Genomic DNA, 26,300 nt, shown 5'->3' on the forward strand with positions numbered 1-26,300 from the left:
TTCTACACGATAATGCGACCTAGCATAAGATAGATGAGAGACGGTTTGTTTGGAGAGCGGAATTGCTTTCAGGGTTTGCTACGAGTTTGAGAGATGGGTTTTAGTTTTGGGGATTTAAAGCACCACGACTACTAGTTGAACGGTGAGAATAGCAGGCTGAAGACGGTGATGATATTGGACTGGCAATAGTAAAAATTGTATTCTTGAGATGGAATTTGAATACGAATTCCGGAAAGATTTGTACTTGTCTAACATTCGGAGCTACCCTTCATGCAAATGTTCCTCAAATCTTAAACTCTTGGGAGATCGCGTCGCCTTGGTATATCTCCGGTAGGATATCTATCTCTGTGGATGAGATACTAAAGTGTCGAAAATATCTTGATATATTTATACCACTTAAATCTAAAAGTAGTCTCAAGCTCCACTGGAGTTTGCTAATTCTATCACCTTAGCCGCCGCTTCATCGAAGTCATCATACGCATATAGTGGCAAACCACTTTCAGCAATCTATAGATTTAAGAGAAAAGTCAGTAAACACTTGTCCTTCTCACCATAATTCAGGCCAATAAGTAGACCACAACCACAACCAAAAGAAAAAGAAAACTTACAATCCTCTGCCCCTCCTTCTCATTCGTCCCTCTAATTCTAACAACCACCGGCACCTTGACTCCCAACTCCTTAAAAGCCAAGAGTATCCCCTCAGCAATCATATCTCCTAAAGTCAAACCCCCAAAAATATTGACAAAAACCACCTTCACCCTCTCATCTCTCAAGATCACCTCGAAACTCTTCTTCACCGTTTCCGCCGTCGCTTTCCCTCCAGTATCCAAGAAATTTGCAGCTTTCCCTCCCACATCCGCCAACGCATCCACAGTATTCATAGCCAGCCCTGCACCATTCACCAGTGTACCAATATTACCATCACCGGCAAGTTTGATGTATACTATACCGTCTTTTTCAGCAGCTATTTCGGCAGGATCTTGAATATCTGCGCGGGGAAGAGAATGAATTTCTGATTGCCGATTCGAACTTTTAAAGGCGGCGTCATCGAAACCGAAAAGTGAATTCACAACTACCATTCTCTGTTGACCTTTTAATTCCGTTGCTCTTTGATTTTTTACGACGCTTTCGAGGAGGAAGGCTTCTTTTTCTTTGAAAAGTTCATACAAGTCGGAAATGAGTGATTTCAACAACCTGCTTTGAAGAGGTTTCAACCCCAAATGAGAACTGCACTTATCGAGTACATCAGACATGCTGGCAGTATCGTATGAAAATGGAAGCTTTATCGATTTTGTAGAGGACTCATTCTTTTCACCCGGTCCATGTAGTATTAAAAATGGACATCGGTTACTTCGATCGATGCCAATAGCAAGGTGGTAAGTTTGCCATCTTCCAATGACTTCTTTTCCGTCGAGCAATTTAAACGCATCTACCTCTTTGAGATATATGGTTCTTCTTTGTGTCATGTTCATTTGTGAAATCCTTGGTGTTGGGCGTACCCTCATTGTGTGCATACCTCGCTTTTGAGAATAGCTCCCTGTAGCAATGCTATTACTTGATCTTCCGGAGCTCTCTAGTAAAGTCTTCATAGCATTTCCAAATTTGGCTGGATGATTGACCATAGTAACTCCTACATCTTCGAAAGCCTTGATTTTTGTCAACGCATCAGGTTCTCCTGGCAAAGTAAAAGCTCCAGCATGACCCATGACTCTACCAGAAGCTGCATGAACACCAGCTACTAGTGCAGTAATAGGTCTATGAAAGGTTAGTATAACTCAAACCGTCTTTAGGAAACTTACTTGGGATTTGGGGAACGTTTTTTATATTCCTTAATCCAAGCAGCAGCTTCAAGTTCTGCTTCACCACCAATTTCACCGATGATAATGATTCCTTCAGTATCATCATCATGTTCGAAAATCTTTAAAGCATCCACAAAATTAGTGCCAGCCAATACATCACCACCCATTCCAATGCAAAGACTTTGACCAAGTCCAGCCCTGGTCGTTGATGCGACGGCTATTAATATTAGTATTGATCAAGACCATCTGCTTAGTATCTTACCTTCATAACTTAAAGTTCCCGATTTAGCGACAATACCTATACGACCTGGTGTGAAGCAAGAAAGGGGTTGGAAACCAATCCGACATTTTCCAATTGCTGAAATGATTCCTGGAGCATTGGCACCAACCAATCGACTTTTTGATTGAGTGTCCAGTATATTATGTATCTTGAACATATCAGCTTCGTATTATTTTAAATTCATGAATTCATACTCTTAACATATCATGAATAGGGATGTGTTCAGCGACAGCAACAATAAGAGGAACTTCTGCTTCAATGGCTTCTTCAATTGCGCTTGGTGCTTGATGAGCTGCTACGTATATTCCAGTTGCATCTGGTTTAAGTTGCTCCATTGCCTATCTCGGGTTGTTAGTAGAATTAACATCCATAATCGTGATATACTCACCTCCTTCACTGTAGGTAAAACTGGTAATCCCAAATGCTCCCCGCTCTTTCCAGGTGTCACACCACCAACTATGTTAGTTCCCCATTCTATTGATTCTTTTGCATTTGCTGTGGCCTTTATGGGGTATTGAGATCAGTATAGGAATCATTGATGATTCTTAATTATGGGATGTCACCTGTCTACCTGTATCAAATCAGCGATGAACAGAACAGTCAATTGCACATCATCATACCTGTGAAACCCTGGAATATAACTCTAGTATGGCTTCCAATCTTCAAATTCTTGACTGTTTCTCCATATCTTTCCTCGTGTGTATGTTTACCATCTTCCCTACTTGCAAAATGCTTCAACGTTCTCGTGCTGGAGTACCCAAATCTACCCCGCGTGAGAGCTTTTGAGCGTATCATGTTGTGTTATATTTCCAGTTATGTGTCCGTAGTTGAGAAAGAAATACAAACACCAAGTATGTACAACATAAAACGGACAGGCTACGTATAAACAAATCATAAAATACTCTCGTCGTCGTGATAAGCAATATAGATGTTCACAAAGCAATCAAAGATTTACCTCAAGCTACAAACCTCGAACCTCGGGATTACGCATCGGGAATAAACGCCGACGAGCTTGAGCTTGAGCTTGAGCTTGAGCTTCACCTAAACCCACCTACTGAGGCCGATTTGAATCATTTGGTCAAAACCCTAAAAATAGATTTCTGCCTGAACTAAAAAGGTATTTAGAATTTAGTAGTGTGCTTTTATACAGATAAAAAGATTCAATTCAGTATATAACCTTTAAGAAATTGATAAAATGAAAAGAAAACAGATATAATTATTAATTAAAATTCAAGAAATCGATTGATATTTTTTTTTTCTATATGATCTCAAAAATTGAAATTTATAATTAATATAATAATATTTGAAGAATAAAAGATTCAATATTAAAAATTGATTATTATTCAAATTTATTAGATTACTTTTAAACTAAATATAAATTTCAAATTTTGAGATAATGTAAAAAAAAACAAATTAATCGATTTCTTAAATTCTAATTAATAGTTATAATTCTTTTCTTTTTATTTTATTAATTCCTTTAAAGTTATATATTAAATTAAAGAAATTTTATATTATTAAAAAAATTAGTTGAGGTTTAATTAATCAGAATACTTAATATTTGAGGTATTAATATAAAACAGATTTGATTAAAGTATTGTAGATCATAAGCTAGTATATGAGTATATGGTATATATAGTATATAAGAGAGATTAGACTAGTATTAGTCTATTATAAGAAGCTGGCTCGTATTAACAACTAAATAGCTTATGAAATACGTGATTTTCATAAAACAGTATATGATATTTCTTTTTTCTTATTCTATATTCGAGGGGGAAAGGCCTTATTTTATGCTTTTTTTCTACCAATCTAGCTTTCCACCATCGTAGATCTCTTCCTTTTCCGGCCATTCCATTAGATACAGCTCTTCTTTCTTATTCCTTATTCGATTTCACTAGGGTTACGTCAACCTAGCTACGTATGAGTTGAAAGAGCTAATAAAGAATCGGTTTTCCGGCCGTTCTGGGCTAATGGCCTTAAGCGACGATCACGTGATATGATCATGTGACTTGGTCATGTGGTCCTGTGATTCGCTCCCAGTATACTATATGAATATAGAACTATATATATACATATATATATAAAAAGATGTATTATTATATTATTTTTATATAAAAACAATACTAATTAATAGTTATAATTCTTTTCTTTTTATTTTATTAATTTCTTTAAAGTTGTATACTAAATCAAAGAAATTCTATATTATTAAAAAAATTAGTTGAGATTTAATTAATCAGAATACTTAATATTTGAGGTATTAATATAAAACAGATTTGATTGAAGTAATTAAAATCATAGTATATTAGATATCAATTTCAAATTTTGAGATAATTCGAAAGTAATTATATTAATTAATTCCTTGAATTTTAATAAATAATTATACTACTTTTTTATCTATTTTATAAGCCTCTTTAGGGTTGTATACTAAATTAAATTCTTTTTTCTTTCAATATTATAGAAGCTTATTAAAACTCTATTAGTTATATAATTTAAACGAGATAAGCTTCAGATAAGAAGTTTTTATTAAGCTTGCTTATTTATTTTGCTTATCCTAAAGTAGTTTATATATTATAAGGAAAACTATTTGAAAATAGACTTTAAATATTAATACATTTCTTATAGAAAATCTCGAAATGAATTCTAAAAACAAATAAATAAAGCTAACTCTAAGAGCTATTCAATAGTATAATTCATTTTACAAAAAATCTTCAATAAGATTGAATTCTATCTCTCTTTATAAGATTTCTATAAACACACTATACAGATTCTAAAATTTCTTTTTCCATTAGGCAGAATTCTATTTTTGGGGTTTTGGCCAAATGATTCAAATCGGCCTCAGTACACCTGCAGTCTTCACATGTGTGGGGAAAGCAAACTACGTCGTAGGTACGCACGATCTCTTGCATTGAATTCTGGACCTCTACGGTACGGTACCTCCATACACTCTTATCCGCTTTCCCACCTCGTACACAAAAGACTACCTAGTAAAACGATGCATAACTCGTTCCACATGATAGAATCCAAATTCTGATTTCCCGTTCCCGTCACCTAATATGTATCTACTCGGTGTCTTGCGCCGTCCGTTCGTCCATCCAAGCAATAATTGATGGGAGCTAAAGACTAGCTAGAGCGGATTCCACCAATCCACGATGCGGAGAAATCATTTTCGGTTAGCCGTGGATATCCCGAGCTGGAGAATGCGCTACGCGACTCTATGAGAGAGGGATGGCATGAGTTACTATTAGGAAGCTATTACCTTCTGATTCGTACTTTATTTACGCACATGATACTTATTGAACATCTGCATTTACGAAACCATACAAAGTCTCTCATCTGTTTAAAAGTCGAAATTACATATTCAAGAAATACAGAAGTAGTGGATCGTCTGTTATCCGCACAAACACTACACTTCCTGCTCTGGACCATTGAACGCATTTTAATCCTATTCCTCTACATACTCTAGAACACCGAGCAAACAAATCACCAATATCACTCGAACTCAATCGCAATCATGACAGTTGAACCAAAAGGTAAATCAATTTCTCTTTCCTATTTCCCCCCCCCACGAACCCCGCAGCTAACCCCTCTCTCAGACCTCTCCAACACCCTCAGCAACCTCAGCATCAACTCTTCCTCTACCCAATCCAAACCCTTCTCCAGAGCCAAAAAATCCATATCCCTCGCCGACTCCTGGGAAGACGAAGCCTCCTCCGGTTCCGACACCGAAACCGAAACCGACACTACTCAACCCCCATCAACCGAAAATACACTATCCCCCACCTCCTCTTCATTCCCCTCCGCACCACCACCTACCCCTATCTCTCCCCCTCCACCTAGCGAACACTTTCCCCCTCCCCCATCCTCTTCCACCTCCAAAAAACCCATCAATTCCTCCTCTGCACAAGAATTTGAGAATCCCTATGGTTACCCCGGCCCCTCATCCTCCTCACCCAATTCTGCGCGGGGCCCAGAGCGCAGACAGGAAAAAACAGATGCGGTAGCTCGACGACTCATAGCAGGTGCATTGGGTGTTCGCGCACCGAAGAAAACAGAGGAACAGAGGGAATATGAACGAGTCCAAAAGGAAAAGGAGATGAAGAGGAGGAAGGAAGAGAGAGAGGAGGAAGAAAGGAGGAGGCAGGAGGCAGAGAAAATAAAGAAAGGGGTATGGGATGATTAGTTTGGTCCATGGTGAAATTGAGGAGAGAAGTACGGAGAAGGATGATGGAACAAGGGTGGAGGGCTAAGGCAGATCTAATCTGGGAGTTATAAGCACGAAGTATAGAGCTTAGAAGTAAGAGGTGGACCATGCATACATATTTTACTCTCTTACGCATTCATTCTGCGCCGAGGTGTAGCACCAATCGATGGTGTGCGTGTATAGATGCACAAGTTACCATTACAGAGCAACGAGGCCACGTTGATTTTTAGCGCCGCCAGTTCGGTAGCAACTAAGAATTATATCCTTCATAAAGATGGAAGTCCACACTAGATGCTCATACCGAGGAATCGGGGTTGATTGCAGGATGATTTGCTCGCAAAGTCACAATGTAACGAGAGAGTAAATGAAGGCAGTGGAAAGGACTTCACAGCGCATGCACTCTCAATATAACAGCAGAACCTATGTTAGAAACACATCAAATAAGAATCACAACAAAACCAAAGCGTAAATCAGACGAGATGCTGAAAGACCCCGTCACAATTTGAGAACATCTTCATTTTCTTCCACCCAAGGAAAACAAGCATCTAAATTCTGTCCTTCGTGGCTACAGCCAGAAAATATGCCCTGAAGTATGAAGAAACACTATTTGACGCCTCCCTAAAACACGCCAATACCGCGATGTAAAACTGACGAGTCATCCCCCAAACACAAGGAAAAAATAGCCCAGATTAGAAGATTGTTTTCGCTTTGCAAGATGTTAAATGTTAACTGCCAACGCAGCATTGCACATTCTTCTCCTTCGGTCTGAGCTATTAGTCATCTCCAACCAGAGTTATCCTAAGCCCTGGTACCATTTCGCCTCTCCCTATCATGCGCATGTCGAATTGTTATGGTATCGTATCGTCGTGTAGTGGAATGGATGAGAAAGCAAGGGATGATTTATTGGCCACCAATTTGCTCTTGATGGACTTCAAGAGTGTCACCATCTTGCATATCCAACTGAGGTAAAATGCGTTAGTTAAAAGTGATGCGACACAGTAGCACAGAAATATTCTCCGATGAATACAAATATCAAATCCTCCACAAAATACGATAATGAATACACACCTTATCTGGGCTGTCTGTAGCTTGAACACGGCTGCCATCGAAGAGGAAGCGAACGGAGTTTGGTGCTTTGCCTTGTCTTTCGCAGAAAGCATCCATCAACTTCTTCAACTGAGTGGAACGCTTGATCTTGAAGAAGACTTCATTATTGTTATCGGTAACCTTGATGTTCAAGTGCTCGGAAACAGGGGCTTCGGGTCTCTCGCCAGCTGGGGATCCTTCATTGTCGGACATTTTGAAGTTGAAGTTTGGGAAATGGGTAGATGAAATTCGTGGGGTGGGTGTTTCTCAATTCGAGGCTGTAGATGGTGGTGAATTGGTTAGTTTATGAAATAAAGAGTATTATTATGTAACAAAACTTACAATACAGGAGTAGATTTGACTTTAGTAAATCGATCTACTTTTAAAATGTCTTTAAAAGTTATCAGTTGTGTCAGGTCGAAGGTTAAGAGGAAGTCGAGTGGTAGGTAAGGAATTATGAGGAAGTCAAATTCACGCTTGTGGCTGATGACGCTAAGCTTTAGTAACACAAAAAGGAAAGAGGAGTGGTGTGGGTGGACGGGTTCTGATTGGTGCAGGGGAGTTTGCTGGAGGTTGCTGTAGTCTTTCATCTACGTACTAGGTAGGTAGATAGATATAAAAAGATTCTCAAGGAACCAAAGAATGAACAAGAATTTACAACAACTTCAGACTTCTCTATCTACCATTGAATACCTTTTTGAAAGAGATTGATTGCATCTTTCGCATCTGCGATTAAAGATCAATACAGTACAAGATCAATATAGTATCTACCTACCTAGGTTGTCGCAGCAACATACATTCATTCAAAAGGAAACTATCTGGTGGTTCATTTGCTGAGAATCCAGGTTGAATATGGTGATAACATTTTTCTATCAAGTCAAATTGCTTCTTTTTTTTTGGAAGTTATTGATACTAATGATTATGTTATGGACTTTTAGCCGCTCAAAAATGATATAAATACAGAGCAACCTTGTCATTCTAAAGCTGTATGTTACACTCACCAACTGATATTGCCTTTTACAAAGAGCTGACAAGACTGAACTGGATAAAGTGTGCCATCCAAGGTCAGCATCTTTCTCTCCAAGCCAATTGGGAACTCAACTGATGATTTACATCCTAGATTGTCTTGCAAAGAATAATTACAATGAAGAGAAGTGTAGATCACAGATTGATGCACTATATGATTGCTGTAATGCATTCTATGAGAAGAATGGTGATGATGCAAAGAGTGTCTCCTGTCCCAAGGCAAATTTGCTACGGTTGAGGATGAAGCAGAGATCAGAAGAGAGACAGGCATGAAGATGATAGATAGATGAGCACTCTAGATAAGAAACGATCATGAAGGCTTTTATATTCATTCGTTGATGCCGCAACTCTCATAGTATACTCTCATAGTATGTCCGACATTGATAGATGGACTATATAAAACACCTTCATCACACATCACTTTTTCATCACATCAATATTACAGTCCAGTTTCTTACGAAAAGATGTAACTCTCCAAGTTTACTGCCATCCTTCACACCTCCGAAAAGGTCAGGTAACGGAAACAGGAAGAGTCTTTAATATGGCCGATCATGAGCGCGCAAAGAGATCCCAATGGACCTAACCAAACATTGAAGGCTTGATTCGAGACTCTAATTAGAAGGGCGGTAAAAACATTGTAAAGAGAAAATGTCCAAATTTGCACGCAAGAAATCTCTTAAATAGAAGATTTCCTTAGCGTCAAATGCCATGTCGCGCTAAACTTTCCCTGGTACTCACAAGTCAAGATCGCATCTAAAAATTAATAATCCCTGACATTTCAGGACGCGACTAAATTGTTCGAAGGCCGAAGCTTCAATTTGTTGATTTGAGGATTTGGTCCGTCCATACGAATAATATCAACATTAAACAAATTGTACACTGCTTTTTCTGATTTCTTTCCCTTTCAAAGTATCGCATTGTAAAATATGGCGCCCATGTCAACGCGCAATTCTACGATGAACAATCACACAAATGGATTGGATGTACCAAGGTCTCAGGTAAATATTAAAGGCCTGAATTATACGGGAATTGAAGCTGACTTGAAGTTTCCTTTTTCTAGAATCACCGTGAAGGAAGTTGGCAAATGATAGCTGTGAGTTTCTTTGGAATGCAATTCAGAATATTCAAGAATGCTAACCCTTCCGCGCAGCAGGAACCAAGATTTGAAAGAGAACTTTCTGAAGACCCTTCTTCTTACGATGGAATGTCGCGCTATGGAGAAGAGCAAGAGCAAGAGCGAAGTCAGTAATTCTTATGAGTTTTTTTTTTAAAATGATGTTCATGCGCCTTATACTTACTAACTTCTATCATTGGTAGTTGAATATGAAAAACCAGCTATGCTAGAAAGTTCCGGAGAAACAGAAGCTGTCTTATACCCCCTTCAAGATGCTGCGAATCGAGTCGGAAATGAGGTGGAGAAGTTTGCGGAATTTCTTGATGGTTACAATCCTTTAAGGGTGACAGATGGGGATGAGCGACGAGAGATGGCATTCGATTTGATTGAGCTTTATCATAGAACTGCTCTCGATACATTAGACCGTTTACGAGATCGCCATGAGTCCGAACGCCGAAGAATGGAGGGTTTGAGTTGGAGAAAAAAGATGAGAGGTTTCAAAATCACGCAAGATACTGATGAAGTGGATATGGAAAACTCGGACGAGGAAGAAGAGTTTATAACAAATTCCAGAACAACAGTGAAGGATCTGATTAGATGGGAACAGGAGGCGCAAACTTGGGACCTTTTCAGAAGATTGGCACACTTACGATTTCCCGGACCAGATAACGGAAAAGAATTCGAACCTCAACAAACACCTTTAAATCAGTATTCGAGTGAACGAGAAGCTTGGGATCATTTTCTACAGGCAGATAATCTAGCCCTGGAACGAAAAACTGTGCTTCGATGGCTTCAGGATACGGCCGAGGAATCGGGGGAAGAAATCGACGTCTTAGTACAGGATTTACAGCAAAACGCGGAGAGGGGAGATATCATCGCGCATGGTTGGTTACACACCAGGGCAGCTATCAAGCTTCAGAAAAATCAACACTCTTGGCCTCGAACTGTGGACCTCAATTCTAATGAAACCCAAAAAATGATGTGGAATGCAACCAAAACTGAACCTCTAGTCACCCAGCTGGATCCTGATTCCGTAACCCGTCAAGGCCGAAAGCTGGAGGTACAAGACGAATATTTCGAGCGCGCCATTTGGTTAGGGTGTTATCAAATGCTCCGTCGAGGTAGAAGCCCAGCCGAAATCAGAGAATGGTGTATGGATCGAACCGAAGTATGGAGAGCAGTTAGCATGTCTGGGCTACCGGATGAAAAGCCATTGGAAGATGATGAGGAAGGTGACATTGCATCTGGTGCTCTTTGGCGACGCATGTGTTTTGCACTTGCACGAAAAGGCGGCAATGATGAGTACGAGCGAGCAGTATACGGTATTCTCTCTGGTGACATCTCGAGCGTCGAACCTGTTTGTCAATCATGGGATGACTTAATTTTCACACATTACAATGCCTTGTTGAGAACACAATTCGACAACTACATTCAGTCGGGACCACAGCTTTTGATGAATGGAACTTTGGGCTTTGGAGCACTTGACGCTGTTGTACTTCACGGGGATAACGCGATCGCTGGGAAACGACTGGTAGAAAGCTTAAAGACAGATTCTCGAACTGCAGGTGAAAGCTCACACCCGATGAAATTGCTTCAAGGTGTGTTGATTGGAGAGCAATTTGCGGACTTTATTTATCAACAAGGTCTGGCACTATCAAAATTTGCGAACGCCGAGACCACCTCAAACTTAATACCTCGAACGAATGAACAACCTAAAGACCAGGATACCACCAATTATGTCAATTTGGGTGATCACGACAGTTTGCGAGTTTTCACCCATGCTATCCTCATCTTCAGAGGTCTTGGGCTAGACTTGGGTGGTGTACTTAAGGAGTCAGTCATTGAAAACGTGATTGTTGCGTACATCAGCTTCTTGCGTCTTGCCAATAAAGGGGAGCTCATACCTCTATATTGTTCACAACTCTCCGGGGCAAGAAGATACGCCACACTTAGTCGTACTTTGATTGATATTACAGATCATGAACAACGGGTCACTCAAATCAGATTGATGAGAGAGCTTGGATTGGATGTTCAACAATTTGTGAATTACCAGTCAAGATTCCTTCTTTCAGACCATCCTGATGGAGCTAAAGATTATCCTTCACCTAAGGAGTTTCAAGTATTAAAAGATGATGGCAAAGGAGGCAAGACAATAAAGAAAGATTTTATGGGATCGGATTCCGAGACCCTCGATAGGATTGACCTTCTACTCATTAGAAGTTTAGAGTGGTATCTACTTGTGGATGGACTTTGGTCTGAGACATTCATGGTTGGCAGGATGCTATATCAACGGTTTTACAGTAAGTTCTCACATTCAGGTTTCTCGAAAAATGCTAATTAATTAGAAAATATGCATCTTCACGCCGCCTACCATTTATCCCAAAGAATTTCAAGTTCTGAAATCGCATTGAGTAAAACTCGAGCATTATTAGGCGAGAGCCTCGATTTCACAGGCTTGGAGTCTGAAGACAATGAAGATCTGACTGAAGTCCTTGATGGATCAGCAGATAAAAAGCGCTACCTTAAAAAGTATATGGTTGAGCAAGCAAAGAGCTTTCGAGAACTCGAAACACTGGCCTTGACTTTAGATCGCATAGAGAGCGCATGGGGTCTATACCATCTCATGCAAGAGTGAGTTACTTGGTATCTGAGATCAGTTCTATTGCTAACATTCTTACAACAGGTCCACCGAAATTGCAATCATCAAAGACTTCAAGCGGGCCTTAGCCCAAAGCCTTCCAATAGCTAAACTTTGTGCAGACCCGTTGCTTAGTGGATGGTTGACAACAAGTCTACAAGGTAAGCAGATCTCTTTGATCCATTGGCAAAGAAACTAACAATTTCCACAGATCAACCTGAATTCGCAAGATTACGAGAAACCTATCTCCCTGAGACTATTTTGGCTTGGATCGCAACATTACAGATGGCTGGACCTATGTTGACACGTGATTACTTGATGGTTTCTATGGATCTAGCTACTATTATTGCTGCCGAAAATTCCGATCTATTGGAACTCTTCTCGAAAACCGGAAGAATGCCAGAACTTGTAAATGCTCTCGCCTCATCAAGTAAAGAACTTCTCATCATGTCAAGCAACAGCAAGAGAAGTACAACATCGAAAAATAGCAAGAAGATGAAGGAAAGAGGATGGACGACGGAATTGTGGAACGTCAAGCCATAGACATTGGTATGATATGATGATATGGTTCGGAGGTGAAAACTCTCATTCGATCTTCAATATGATAATCGAGATGAGATGTCGATGGACACCAGGATGGATTGGGTGGGGTAGAAGGCTAGATACGCCACCCCTGTTGCGATTGATATTTAATGGCTTCATATCAACCTACCATTGTTGAGATGAGGGTACACGCCCGACGGCATTTAGAATTGGGAGAAAGGATGGCTTGCAAATTATAATGGTTGGTGTGTACAATATGAATACTATACTAGGTATTTACAAACTAGGTATTCCAAAATCGATTCATTTATTCATATTTATGTTGAAGTTACCAAGACAATGTGAATTCTCTCTTCACCATTGTTCAGCACAACATTTGCTAGACACCTATCGTAGGTAGGTACTAGGTCGGTCGGAACTTGATTAATTTCGCATTGAGAAACAAAACAAAACAAACAAAACAAACAGTTGGTCCAACGTTTCGTGTCAAGGTATTCTTAGTAAGCATTGATATACCTAGTATTGTTTCTGCGGTTCTTGACCTATCAGATTGAGAGAATTGTTCGTATAGAGAGTAATTTATACCAGATACTATGGAAGGATGAGTAAAGGCTGGCTTGGTTTTAGCTGTTGGTATGGGTGGTACTGATAATGTAGGAAGTGAGCTGGGAATTGGGAAGGCGGCGCAAATATGGTTGTATTTTGGGAGGGTTGATGGGCTGGGCTGAGATGGGTGGGCTGAGATGGGTGGGCTGAGATGAGATGGAATAGGATGGGAAGGCTTGAATGGATACTGGATCGATGCTGGATAGGCTTTGATGGGTAGATGATAGGTACTAGGTAGGTGTAGAGTGGTTTGAGATGTTGTGTTTAGTTGGTTAGATAGTTATTCGGAGTAAGTGAGGTGCTTATAAGTTGGTTGGATTCGTGGTTTGGGATGTAGAAGTAGTGATATGATGACGTACCTAGGTAGGCAGTGATATAGGTAGTGTAGTGATGTGGGAAGAGGGAAGAGGGAAGAGGGAATATGGTGGTAAGTGCTAGGTAGTCTTGACTAGTAGATAGATAGAACAGTGATCTAGGTGGGAGGCTGAAGGAAGAGGGAGAGATGGGGGTATAGTATCATGGGTTGTATATAAATATATAATAATTAGAAGGCGGAGGAGATAGGAACCTTGGAAGAGATCGAGCTAAGGATATAATAGGTTGTATATATACATACCTATATATGTTAATTATATAGATAGAAGGCTGAAAGATAGAAACAGGGCAAGTCCGGTGGCTGGTAGATAACAAGATATGTATCAGGTTGGAGTTTGGTCACAGGTAGCTGGAGGTAATAAGTACATTTCATTAGGAATGAATATACCGGTTTATCTATATTATATCTATATGACAATAGATAGTAAAATAGACATTTAGTAATAAAAAACATATCAATCAAAATTAAAGGCTATAATAACTTCTTGAATGGTATCTATTTTGACTATAAACCTTGAAGATATACTGTGTTATTCGTCTCTCCCTCCACGATAAATCATTGAGTTGTCTGAATTGTCTGAATTCTGGGGTAAATACGACATGACATATATACATCATTCACTCTTTTCCATCTCAATCAACTTTCTACCTGTTATCATCCCAAACTCTATCCTCTACCTCCTATACGTACGGCCAGTAAACACTGCCTCGCCCTCCCTTACCATTTTTGGGGGCCATAGCTTATTCAGTTAAACGCGATCCCGTGGTTAACAATTAACCTAAACCAAAGTAGCTCTTACCCTAAAACTACCTAATTCCCTTGTACAACAAAATAGAAATTAGGATGGCGACAACATCTTACATTCAATCTCGATCATGTCAACAGTGTCATCTAGTTTATCTTCAGTTGTAGCAGGCAAAGGTAATTTTGGTCACTTTCACATCAATCGATTTGTTGACACCGATATCGTTAATGCGACCGAGCTCCATTCTAAATTACAATCACCCAACGCGAATCAAGTTAGTAAATTCGCTCTCGACATCACATCCACCACGAAGAATTCGATGGCACAATCATCGCGCCCTGCGTCGGGTCAGAATACCACGGACATTACACCTACAGGTGCACCTGGTAAAACAATACAGAAAGATCAATCATCTTCCTCGCCGAGAGGCGGTTTCGGCGCGTTGCCATTGGAGTTGGTAGAATTGAATTCGAACCAGGCTACCGATGGAGTTCTAGGTCCCAATAAAGATGGCAGAGTTCGAAATCCCGTGCCATCCAAGTTAAAAGGCAAGACCGATAATAAAAAGGGCAATTTTGGCGTGATGCATATGGGAGCTAGCACGCCAGGAAAGAAAGAGGCACCAGGGAAAGATGCTTCAGCTGAACGTGATGCTGCAGCGAGAAGGACGAGCGAGAATACCGCATCACGAGCGAAAGCTGCTGCCAACGAAAAATATGCTCCTCCGAAAAAGAGGGGACTCGAGGCGGCAAAAAATGAAGGTGGGAATCGCGCGTCGCCGTTTGCTTCACGAGATGATCACAAACAACGTGCGAGGCCGCTAACTCCGGATGAGACTAAATACGAACAAGCGCGATTGTTGACATTATTAAGAAGCATCAATCCAGTTACTGTTGTCGATCAGGTTTGTAAAGCAGTGGCATATTTTGGAGGTATACCTGGTGCACCACCACCGGAAGATGGCATCTTTCCTGAGAGTGCGAATACAAGAGAGACGGGAGCATTATTTATAGGATGGCTGGCAGAAATATTTCCCGATCTTTCAGCCAACCCTGAACCACCACCAATACCAAGGCCACAAGAACCACCTTCTGCCAAGGGAAAGAGGGGTCGTGGAAGACCACCGAGAGACTCGAAAGGTCCAGAGAATGGCACTTCCGAAGCGCCTGGTCCCGCAAACGGTTTTGGATACGGTCCTGCTGTTCAAGCTCCAACTTGGGGATTACCTCAATCCGTAGCTTTAGTTAATACTGCGCCCCCGATGGCAGCTCCACCAATACCAGTAACAGTAGCAGCGGCACCACTTCCATCAGCAGCAATGGCTAGTCCAAACTTTAGTCGACCGATTCAGGCAGAGTCTGATCGACCAGCCACTCCCCTCAAAGGACAAATCGAGAATCATGCTCCTGATACCGAATCTACAAGCAAGCGAAGAAGGGGTAGACCCAAAGGATCAAGAAACAAGGGAAAGGAAGTATCAGCCGGGACTGAGAGTACTGGTGGATTGAATAATGTCGATACTACTATAGCAGATCCAGCGCCATCGGAACAAAACGTCCAGCATCAACCCGCAGCAGTTGCAAAGATGGTAGCTGATAAACCCGTTTCTACGAAGGAATCACCGATTGTCCCAGTGACAGACGCAAACAATAAGAGTGGCCAGCCACAACTCACGTACTCGGCAGAACATTGGAACCCAGACTCAAACAATAACCATAACCATACTTCTTCAATTCTCCCACCAGATCAATATAGCCCCGAGGAACGTGCCGTTATCGAAGCATTTCAAACACCTGCAGAAGGCCCCACTGGTTTCAATTCGACCCAAGGAACGCCCGTAAACAATGGTACTCCCACAGCTGGCGGTACAAAACGAAAGCGTGGTCCCAATAAGCCTAAAACTGCACCAATGACTGCATCTCAAAATATGTCAGGATCGCAATCGCAAACTAGCCATACTTCTAAGAACATCAGTCCTCTACCCGCGCCTGCTGAAATTCCCGTTGTGCAAAAAGATACCTCCACTGTGCAATGGGAATCCGTACCTCCAATGGTTGAAACTCTTGTTCCACCACCTCCTAAACGGCAGCGAAAGCCAAAGGTTCCTGGAACCAATGGTCCTTCTACTGGCAAAAAACCCGGTTCTTCGGTTGTTAGTAATGCTACACCTCCTATCCCACCAAGTTCTATTCCAGATTCTCCCGCTACTTCAGTACAAAGTATTCAACAGACGCAACAAAATACACCTGTAACTCGACCTGCTGATGGATTGGAAGCTCATTATGCTCGATTTCAACAAGATCTCGGACAACAGAATGGACGCAGTATCACTCCTACAACTTCAACAATCACACCGCAAGGACGTCAACATCAAAAATCTTCATCGATTCCACAATCAACGCCACAACAAATGACTCAGCAAACTTCTCAACAGCCTCAGCAAGTTCAAATTCAACATCAGACGTCACAGCAAGGCCACCCACGCGATGATCAGACTCAAAAGATGACACAAAATGTTCCGAGAAATGCTTCGAATAGTTATTTCCCGAATCATACTGGTACCAATTATGTCTCACAATATTCCTCAAATCCGCAAGCAAACCAACGATATGGCGCTCATCAGCCATCACCTCAGATGGGTAACAGCTACCGAGCTGGTACCATGACCCAAGCCTCACCACAATTTGCACATGCCGAAAATTCTTACCGGACCGCTAGTCCTCACACCATAGCTCAATCATCACCTTCTTTCTCTCAACCTGATACATCATACCGAACTTCATCTTCCCTAGCCAATCCTTCACCAACTTATTCGCAACCTGAAGCATCCTATAACCCTCGCACAACTTCTCTTGCTACTGCAACTCCATCATATTCTCAGCCTGATTATAAACCTTCCGCTTTGAATCAAACCTCATCCTATACTCGTACAACCCCAACAACTCATCAACAATCTTATAATCAATACGCAGATCCTTCTTACATTGATCTTCCAACTCTCGATCTTCCTACTTTGGGCCACACATCCGCATCTGCTTACGGTCAAACGAATATGAATAGTTTAGGTGGTGGTAGCTCGAGAAGCAATGCAAATACCAACAGCATTTATGGTACGAGCTCTGGCTTGGGCAATGCATTTGATGGAGGTGCGAATGATTTATTAAGGAATAATAGAGCGGGAAGTGGAAGTTACGGGGCGGGTGGTGGTGCAGGTGGTTTTGATGGGGGCGAGGAGATGAGGCAGAGGTTAATGAAGGGTATGTTGGGGAGAGATAGATAAAAATTTCATCCGCAAAACAAATCTTCCCAGTCAGCAGTGGATTTGGATGAAATTTTGGAAATGAGTGGATAAAAAGCCTATCTATTCATGAACGATCATTAACGACCTACTCACTGAAGTTGAAGATGATGCTTTAATAATCTACTTAATACGATCAATCGACGGATTCAAATCAGCTTTCCCCTTGAAGCCGAATCTGAAGATCAATCACGAGGAAGTTGGGAAGATCTGGTCTTGAAATTTTACTTTCATTTCGAGATGGGGTTCGAAACCCCATCATGAATCTTTGTGGTGCTGAACATGGCATGTATGCGGGTGGGGTGGTGGTGTATCTGATTTGATTTGAATGGCAAGTGGCAAGTACGAAATAGGAAATGTGAAAAAAGACTTTCGTTTGGTTTTCTTATTTGGTGTGTATTTATGCAGATAAAGTCGGAGATTTTGTTCGGGGGTGCGAGATATGGTGGAATGGGATAGGATCTGCTAGGTTGAGATGGCATGGGATGGGAGTGAATGGATATCAAGTACATTTCTTTTCCTTTACATTGAGTTACATTTATTTCTTTTGAGATGGGGGATTTACTTTTTGTTTTTCCGAGGAGGGAATTGGATGATAAAGCAAAGGGAATGGAAGGGAATGAAACGGAGGGAGGAAGGGGGATGGCTTGGTGGATATGTGGGTGGTACCGTGGGTGCTTAAAGGGAAATTTATTAAAGCAGTAATGATACCATTTTGATTTCGTGCACCTTTCCTGTCGAACTTGTTCGGTCTGCTTTTTCTGTGGTGTTTTTGACTTGCCTTGTTTTGATACGCTGTGTTTCGGGTGTTGAGATGTGTTGTGTTGGGTTTCTGGAGTAGATTGGTGGGGAGATGATGAGGTACCTACCTGTTTGAGTGGGATGTTTGGGGGAACTTTATTACAGCATAATAAAGAAGATCTGGGAGAAGGGTGTGACAGAGAAAGAGCTGGAAGGGTAAGGGTGTTGGATAGATATTGTTGGTCTTGGTTTAGGTGAGTGAGTAAGTACCAAACTCGTGCTTGTTACTTTCTTTCGCTCTCTCTTTGATTCTTTCGTCTCTTGTGGATTTTGAGGGTGGATTGGAATTGTGGTGGTGGTGGTGGTTGAAGGGACTGGGTTGTTTTAATAGGTATCTAGAGTAGGTAGTGGGATGAGAGGCGGGTTTGAGGGTTTGAGGGTTTGAGGGTTTGAGGGTTTGAGGGTTTGAGGGTTTGAGGGTTTGAGGGTTTGAGGGTTTGAGGGTTTGAGGGTTTGAGGGTTTGAGGGTTTGAGGGTTTGAGGGTTTGAGGGTTTGAGGGTTTGAGGGTTTGAGGTGAGGAAATGGGGGGTGGGGGTTATTTGTGGCTGTGAATGTGAATGTGAATGTGGATATGAAGGGGGGATGAGGTAATTCTGGAGACGAAGGGGAGCAAATGGGAGAAGGGATAGGGGTAATGAATGTATAGACGGGAAGGTGGGAAGACGTGAGAGATCATGGAGAGTAGAAGTGGATGGAGATGGAAATGGGAGGATGGAGGACAAAGATAACAGATATATGTATCACACTACAGAGCTTGGCTGGGGTATTACATAGCCGAGTATATGTAGTTCAAGCTTGGACACATCCCAATCTTCAAAAGACGTCATTAGTAGCCCGGAGGAAGATACCACTCATTTCTAGTTTCTGAAAGAGATACCCGGGATAGTATTGGGAAGATCTCAAATGATAACGAAATCGCAGAATCTTTTCACTTCACTATCAGATTCACATATATCACGCAGTATAAATCGCATTATCGTTTGAAAAGAGATGATCATTTCCTCTTCATATCTCGAGAATGGTAAGATATGTATGAAACTAACTATTTTTCGCTTGCGTCCTTTTTTTTGTCCAAAGAAATAAAATGAAAATTGATCATGATAAAATTTGCTATGAGGAAAGATAAACGAGTTGGTGCTAATGAAATGGTGCTATTTGTGATCTTAATGGGAAAGGGGCATTCCAGATTTCCATCCATGCATTTCGTCCCAGCTGAGAAGTTGCCGTGTGTCGTTAAAAATAGGAGATATTCTAGATGCGGAATATCAGATGTCGGGGATGACAGCAAGGATTTCGAGCAAAGGTCGATGAATGTCGTTGATTATAACAGCCATCATCAGCAAGGACTGAAGACTGCTGCTATTTACAGCGAAAATGTCGAGTTGAAAATACGGTGGAGGTAAATCTTGGAAGTTGGTGACGCAAGGTGAATATTGATGAAAGCAAGGGGATAAAACTTTTGGTGGGGAGTCTTGAAAGGTATTGAATTTGCGATCATTTTTGATAGTTCTCCGGAATGGACTGAAAACCCTCTGCAGCAAATGCGTCGATGGGTGCCAGCCAGATCCGAAATTCCAAATCCTTAGGTAAAGTTGACGGAAATGCTGATGAGAACTAAAATGAGGACTCGGCGAGATGCTGCAAGAATGATACGGAATCTGTGTTTTGTGGGAGATTGAGACATGTAATCTTCTTGTCGAGAGATCCAGTAAAGCTCTCCGGGATTCTTTGATAATGTATGCCAGAGAGGATGGCTGTACTGAGTGTTTTGGAGAGCTGGTAACGAATGCTCGACCAGGTTATAGCAAGAAGGATTTCTTTGCTTGTTCGTTCTAGAAAACTCTGGTCATCGTACGTTTCTTGGGTTCCCAACCCTAGTTTAGACGTTCTTTTGCTTATTCAACCAGTCATCGAGCCACTCCTCGAGCTTTTCGTAATCGGCAGCGATTTTGAAACTACCATTTTCGCCTACAAAGCAGAGTTAATGATATGGTAAAAATGATGAATTATTTCAACTTACCCCACTGGACTTCACCCAAGAAGGACAGAGCTTCAGCCCAAGTCAACGTAGTTTTGCCTTCAAGTGTGCCATCAATAATGATTGATTTAAAGACTTGCACTAGCAATGATGTCAATCTTTATGTTCGCTTTTCTAACGGGGGATTTTTTAACTCACTACGAAGTAGTCTAATGTCAACCGATTCTCTCATCATGAACCTCACGAAATAAGTCTCCTGAAGTTGGCCAAGTCGAAAGATTCGACCATAGGCCTGAGACTCTGTCGCAGAATTCCACCAGAGATCACTGTGTATTCATTAGTAGCCATCTTCAGGTCCAATAGAGGAGAAAAAGACATACACCATAATGGCGCGATTGGCAAACGCAAGATTTAACCCTACACCTCCAACTTTGAGGCCAATGATAAGCACTGTGATCTCGGGATTTTTCTCGAATTCATTTAGAGTATATGCTCGATTTTCAGCCGTCATTTCTCCCTTGTAAAGTATTAGCGAGTTTAAGTGCAAATATTCCAGTTCTTGACTCACGGTATAGTATAAGAAGTGGTGATCTTCTTCTTCGAGCATGATCCCGATGAGTCTCATCATCAACTTCCACTGGACAAAGATAACTATTTTATCAGAAGGTGCCTCACGACGCCAAGTTTGAAGCTTTTGTTTAATAGCTTCCACTTTTGGGGTGTGAGGAAGCTTGGCGGTTCCTTTGTCAAAATCTTCAAGCCACTCAGACCTGACACTCAATCTTGGTAAAAATCCCAATTCATCTCGTCCTTTTCTCATGCTAGAGTCCTCTTCTGGTCCCGTCGACCATGAATCAAGTGATACCATACGATCCGGGTTGAAGTTTCTGCCACAGTCATGAGCTGGACACACAATATCCTACTGATTGTAAGCAGGCTGAGATCTTAGTGGAGTTTTCATCATAATACACACATCTGTTCTCGCAGTTTGTGCAGTAACTCTCACATCTATGCAACTTTGGCAAAAGACATGATCACAACTCTTTCGGCCCTTGCGACCGTTGCGAATTTGCCGAGGGTCATCTGCTTCTTGCCCACAAATTCCACAAATATGTTCGTCAAGATTTTTGCTACCAATTGAGGGTCCGTGGCCATTCTTTAAACTGTCGATCCAAATTCCCATTCCTGTATTCTTGTTAGATGAGACATTACGAGTTGTCTGGGGGACATACGCTCATATAAAGCAGGACATGAATTATCCATGCCCTTCCGTAACTTTTGCAGTTCCCCAATACTGAATAAAGCCTGCAAAAATTTAGAAATAGTCATCGTTGGGCTTATGTAGTTTATCACCTTTATTTGTGGCTCGATGGCTAATGGACTCGCGGTAAACCTAAGAAGTTAGCGAATACCTAGATATCAATATGAATTCACTGCAATCTCACTGCCTTAGTCGCAGAATCATGACTATAAGATATTTCATTTTCTTCCGCGGATCACTATCTTCGAACTCTTGTTGAGCGATTATCTCTCGAAACTTTGCTTCAATTGCCCGATACAAATTTCGAGTTGCCAAGCGGAACAATTCAGTCGGGTTCTCCTTGTGCGGTGTTGGCAAAGTGATTAATTCTTTCCCCAGAATTCGATCCTGCATAGTTCTCCTATTTGTTGTCAGTTGGTGAAGCTATTTTCAGCATGAGGTAGGTAGTGAGGAATAATAGCTACCGAAGCACTAAATTGGATAATATTTCATCAAGTCGGTTGTTACAAGCAGGCTATGAAACCAAAGTCAGCAGAAGTAAAGCTCATCGAAATTAGGTACATACATTTTGGTGGTCGCCATAACTTTGTTTAAACCTAGTGGAACATTAGTTATGCATACTTAGAAAAAAATTCTTTAAAAACAAACTTTGCAAGGGATGAGATTCCAACGAGTTTGAGGAAACGAAAGTATGAATAAAGTTCTGGTGACTATTAGCAGGATAATAGGCTCTTTAGAACTGTAGAATGGACCTTCTCGCTTGTTCATCATCGGTGTCTATGAGAAGTTAGTTTTGAGTGCAGCTATTGTGTTATGATGTCTCTTACTCCTGTCATAAGCCATCGAAACTCTCCGAGCAAAGCATTCGCCGCATAACTGGTTTTGGAATCATGATTTTTTATGTAATGCTACGCATGTTAGAGAGTCTCATAGTTTATAGTGGGCGTTACCTACAGCTTCATCAAGAACGATCTAATAATCATGTCAATATAATTTTTCAGTGTTCAGGAAAGCCTCCCAACTTACTCGATGCCATTCAATCTTATGCAAAACCTCGGCGTACTCCTCGCGATTTTCGTCAATCCATTCTTCAATAGATGTCCGCTCATCTATTGTACAACCTTTCTTCTTTAGCTTTAAAGCTAGATCATCGAGCCACCACTTTGGCGGGAATGGTGAGGACATTCTGATCTGATCATACGTAGTTATAACCAGATCAGCCTTGATAAGTGTATTCCTGGAAAGTTTCTGGCTTTTGGCATATAGTATTACATTCAAGCTGTCATCAGCAAGATGCTTGGCTGCTTCCGAGACCCATTGTGCCGACTGCGAAGCGTTAGTATCTCGTAAAAACACTTGCAGTTTGACCTACGATACTTGAGGGGACCACGATCAGAGTTGGACCTATCTCTCGTCCTTCTGCCCCTTCAGGGCGAGGGTTACCGACAATTGTCTACAAATTATCAGCAAATGATATTAAACATAAAGTGATGTTACATACTGCAAGAATCTCCACAGTTTTGCCAAGACCCATCACATCGCAAACAAGCCCTCCCGGTGGACCCGCGGGGTCAAATTCTCGACCTAGCGTCCAGCTTGCACCAAGAAGTTGATGATGATAAAGAGCTGGAAGAACATGAGATTAGATCACAAAGTAATGTTAAAGTCGCAAGATAACTTACCCGTCTTTAGCCCCTTCATATTCCATGTATTTTCGCTTTTATATTTGACATTAGCCCGGCCAAAACTTTCGCCCGCGATCTTCAATGCAGTTTTGTCCCCTCTACAGTTATGTATACGCCCATCGGTCCGGATATTCCTGAGAACCAGGTCAAAGTATTCCTTCTTTGAGGATGCTTCAATTCCGGGCGATTCCTCTTTATCGAGCTTCTCCTTGTGATCATCGATAGGGTTGTGACTCATAAAGTTGTTGATTTTTGATGTCGCTCCATCGTTTGCAAAGGTTCTACGATTTCGCCTCTTCTGAAATCTAGCCTTTCTGCGGTAAGAACGAGCCCACCACTCTCGGGAAGTCTTCATGGGGCTCTCTCGGCGCTTTTTCTGAGAAGGCTCTGGCTTGATAGAAGACTTATTGTCATCATTTTCGATGTCACTAAAGTCACTGTTCTCCAAGTCATACTCATATTCGGGTTCTCCATTAGCAGAATCTGTTGTTTCTGGACTTGGAGTGCGAGAATGCTTTGTCGGATCACACAATTCTTTGACGGTTGGCAACTCTGGGGAGATTGAGCGACTAAGTCTTCTTCCAGCATAGGGAATACTCTTGCCCCAGATTGATCTGCGACGCTTTGAGGAACTCCGTCTCTCATCTGAAGATGAAAATTCCGAAGCTTCGGTCTTGACTTGAACATCGTCTCCCTCCAACTTAACACCAGGGCTAGACAAAGGATGAGTTCTTGAACGCTTGCGGGGTGTCTTTACTGTAGAACCTGTGCGTGAGGAGGACCAAACGCCTGCATCAATTTCTTCTAGCTCACTATCCTCAGCCTTGATTTGTGATTGAGCTACTGATTTCCCTGCAGACTTGGATCTAGATGAGGGAACCCATGCAATAAGATTTACCTCTTCCGGCTCGCTGTCCTCAGCTTTGATGTGTGGCTGAGTTGTACGCTCCACGTAAGACTTGTGCCTTGGTGTTTTAGGAGACATGCTGGCTGATTTCCATTGAGACTCGGTGCCAAATATTAGATCTTCATCAGGCTGTAACGTAGAATCTGTCATCAGACTGCTCTCTGACGGAGTTTGTTCCATTGTTTCAATGTTTCTGATGGCGCATAAGAATGATTGTAGAGTAGAGGTAACAATAAGATTGGTGATGATAGGAAATCCCGTAGAAATCAAGGTTGAGATCAATTGAGAGGGATGATAAGATATGATAGCTTGCAAAGTCAAAATGTACGAAGGATGAGGCCGAGATAGTAGATTGGAGGAAGCTGTCCTTTCGAGTTCGTAAAAGTTGTTTGTTGAGGATCTTGAATGGATCAAAGGGCTTGAATTAGCTTGCGAAGCCCAGGAAACTGGAATATTACGAAGATTCTCTGTTGAAAAGATGTGACGGAGGTTAAGTTGGGGATTTGGTGTTGAAAGGTTGGGGTTGAAGATCGAAAGATTTAGAGATCGAAGGAAATCCAAGGGAGGATCTAGTCCCAGAGGTAGGGAGCCGCAGATCATGCATAGTGAATATGAATTATAAAAAGATTAAAAGGTGAAACAAATTCTGCTCTCGCCTCCTTCGCGTAGCTTCGTTCGTGATATATTTGATTCGGATACATGCAGAATGAACGATGAACAATTGAGTTCGCATTCACAAAGCCCGCAGTCGCAAGACAAGTTCTGTTGCAAAAAGCTTGAAAAGTATCACAAATATGTTTTTTCGGACCGGAATACATACGCAGATTTGGGCTCCGGACCTACAATCTTGATTCACAAGAGAGCATAACTAATCTCTTGGTTTCCTCACCAGCTCAGTAGCCAAACATTACCATGTTAAAGTCAGTTTCCTTGAAGCAAAAACATCTCAAGAGCCGCGGCGTATCATGATGATAGAACAGATACACCCATCACTTCACTCCACTCCATCAATATCATCCCTCTGGTGCTCCAAGAACCCATGGAGAATCTCGAGACGAAGTCAAAAGCTGCCTCATTGTGCTCAAGTGTCTTTGGATCAACAGCCCGAAGAACATTTCCGATTCAAGGAGATGATAATGGAAATATATTCACAATGAGTTCACAGAACGAGATGATATGAGTGCAAAACATAATGAGACGAGTGCAATCGGATGATCATGAACATGAATGATGTTGAAGTTCACAGTCACATTGAGGTCCGTGCTGACCCCGCTCGAACTTCACTCCGCGCCGGATTTGATATATCTCACTCATTTCTTATTAATTCTGCACCTGGCACGGGAAATATCAACGTGACGTTTGTTCTATTCTCACACCTCATATCAGAATACTCCCACTTCGTTAAAGGCTTCGTCTCCTTTTCCGGATTACCCAAATAAAATACTCATTCGTGACTTCCCCGAATAATTTATAACTCTTGTTCAAAAAGAATAGCCTTAAGGTTAGTAGGTTGCCGAATAGAATTTACTTCTTTCGTGATATGAGATTAACAGAGTTGACTGGACCACGCGAATTCAAATCCCCATTTTTTGACAATGCTGCCACTTCCCGTCAGTCTTCCTGTTACACAAAAGCGTGACAGTCAACTGACTCTTTGAAAAAGAAAGTCGAGTTCTAGAGTCACTAGATGAAGATATGCAACAACGGTATTAGTCCCGTCCCGTCCCGTCCCGTCCTGCCGTTGCCGCGAAAATTCTGACATTCACACTCCCGCGATTAAGGCTACATCAACTGATACCATCGCAAGAACGCTTTTATCATTTCTTTATCATATCATGGCATCTTCTCTCTAAACAAACATCCATTCGAAGCCTCATTTTTTCTAAATTCTTCCTTCCAATATCATCTCTGTATTATATTATGTCTTTCCTCCCCCAAGCCATGCTTGCTCGCTCCAT

General features: G+C 41.5%; 7 protein-coding genes across 7 annotated transcripts; 4 read left to right on the top strand and 3 right to left on the bottom strand.

Annotated features, from left to right (window-relative positions):
• Nucleotides 1–414: 414 nt before the first annotated feature.
• On the bottom strand, nt 415–2,874 carry EAE98_002338 (uncharacterized protein; the record flags this gene model as incomplete). Its single annotated transcript, XM_038949958.1, has 8 exons — nt 415–507; nt 609–1,755; nt 1,800–2,016; nt 2,062–2,227; nt 2,274–2,417; nt 2,468–2,581; nt 2,643–2,650; nt 2,700–2,874. The coding sequence occupies 8 exons, from the start codon at nt 2,872–2,874 to the stop codon at nt 415–417; spliced, it is 2,064 nt and encodes a 687-aa protein (XP_038813697.1).
• Nucleotides 2,875–5,587: 2,713 nt separating this feature from the next.
• On the top strand, nt 5,588–6,256 carry EAE98_002339 (uncharacterized protein; the record flags this gene model as incomplete). The annotated part of the gene is made up of 2 exons (XM_038949959.1): nt 5,588–5,606; nt 5,670–6,256. The coding sequence occupies 2 exons, from the start codon at nt 5,588–5,590 to the stop codon at nt 6,254–6,256; spliced, it is 606 nt and encodes a 201-aa protein (XP_038813698.1).
• A 921-nt stretch (nt 6,257–7,177) lies between these two features.
• On the bottom strand, nt 7,178–7,576 carry EAE98_002340 (uncharacterized protein; the record flags this gene model as incomplete). Its single annotated transcript, XM_038949960.1, has 2 exons — nt 7,178–7,237; nt 7,346–7,576. 2 exons carry the CDS (start codon nt 7,574–7,576, stop codon nt 7,178–7,180), a joined length of 291 nt encoding a protein of 96 aa, XP_038813699.1.
• A 639-nt stretch (nt 7,577–8,215) lies between these two features.
• On the top strand, nt 8,216–8,662 carry EAE98_002341 (uncharacterized protein; the record flags this gene model as incomplete). Its single annotated transcript, XM_038949961.1, has 4 exons — nt 8,216–8,218; nt 8,302–8,349; nt 8,415–8,427; nt 8,484–8,662. The coding sequence occupies 4 exons, from the start codon at nt 8,216–8,218 to the stop codon at nt 8,660–8,662; spliced, it is 243 nt and encodes an 80-aa protein (XP_038813700.1).
• Nucleotides 8,663–9,315: 653 nt separating this feature from the next.
• Nucleotides 9,316–12,684, top strand: EAE98_002342 (uncharacterized protein; the record flags this gene model as incomplete). The annotated part of the gene is made up of 7 exons (XM_038949962.1): nt 9,316–9,387; nt 9,450–9,482; nt 9,543–9,630; nt 9,707–11,803; nt 11,849–12,134; nt 12,187–12,302; nt 12,353–12,684. The coding sequence occupies 7 exons, from the start codon at nt 9,316–9,318 to the stop codon at nt 12,682–12,684; spliced, it is 3,024 nt and encodes a 1,007-aa protein (XP_038813701.1).
• A 1,857-nt stretch (nt 12,685–14,541) lies between these two features.
• Nucleotides 14,542–17,691, top strand: EAE98_002343 (uncharacterized protein; the record flags this gene model as incomplete). The annotated part of the gene is made up of 1 exon (XM_038949963.1): nt 14,542–17,691. The coding sequence occupies one exon, from the start codon at nt 14,542–14,544 to the stop codon at nt 17,689–17,691; it is 3,150 nt and encodes a 1,049-aa protein (XP_038813702.1).
• Nucleotides 17,692–20,390: 2,699 nt separating this feature from the next.
• Nucleotides 20,391–24,522, bottom strand: EAE98_002344 (uncharacterized protein; the record flags this gene model as incomplete). The annotated part of the gene is made up of 19 exons (XM_038949964.1): nt 20,391–20,479; nt 20,532–20,630; nt 20,688–20,815; nt 20,870–21,006; nt 21,058–21,408; nt 21,463–21,674; nt 21,722–21,794; nt 21,843–21,882; nt 21,935–22,150; nt 22,215–22,264; nt 22,316–22,346; nt 22,399–22,453; nt 22,503–22,527; nt 22,578–22,658; nt 22,705–22,722; nt 22,777–23,076; nt 23,123–23,203; nt 23,252–23,376; nt 23,433–24,522. 19 exons carry the CDS (start codon nt 24,520–24,522, stop codon nt 20,391–20,393), a joined length of 3,201 nt encoding a protein of 1,066 aa, XP_038813703.1.
• Nucleotides 24,523–26,300: the final 1,778 nt, after the last annotated feature.

This window comes from Botrytis deweyae (assembly GCF_014898535.1).
Source record: "Botrytis deweyae strain B1 chromosome Unknown BDEW_004, whole genome shotgun sequence".
Classification (NCBI taxonomy): domain Eukaryota; kingdom Fungi; phylum Ascomycota; class Leotiomycetes; order Helotiales; family Sclerotiniaceae; genus Botrytis; species Botrytis deweyae.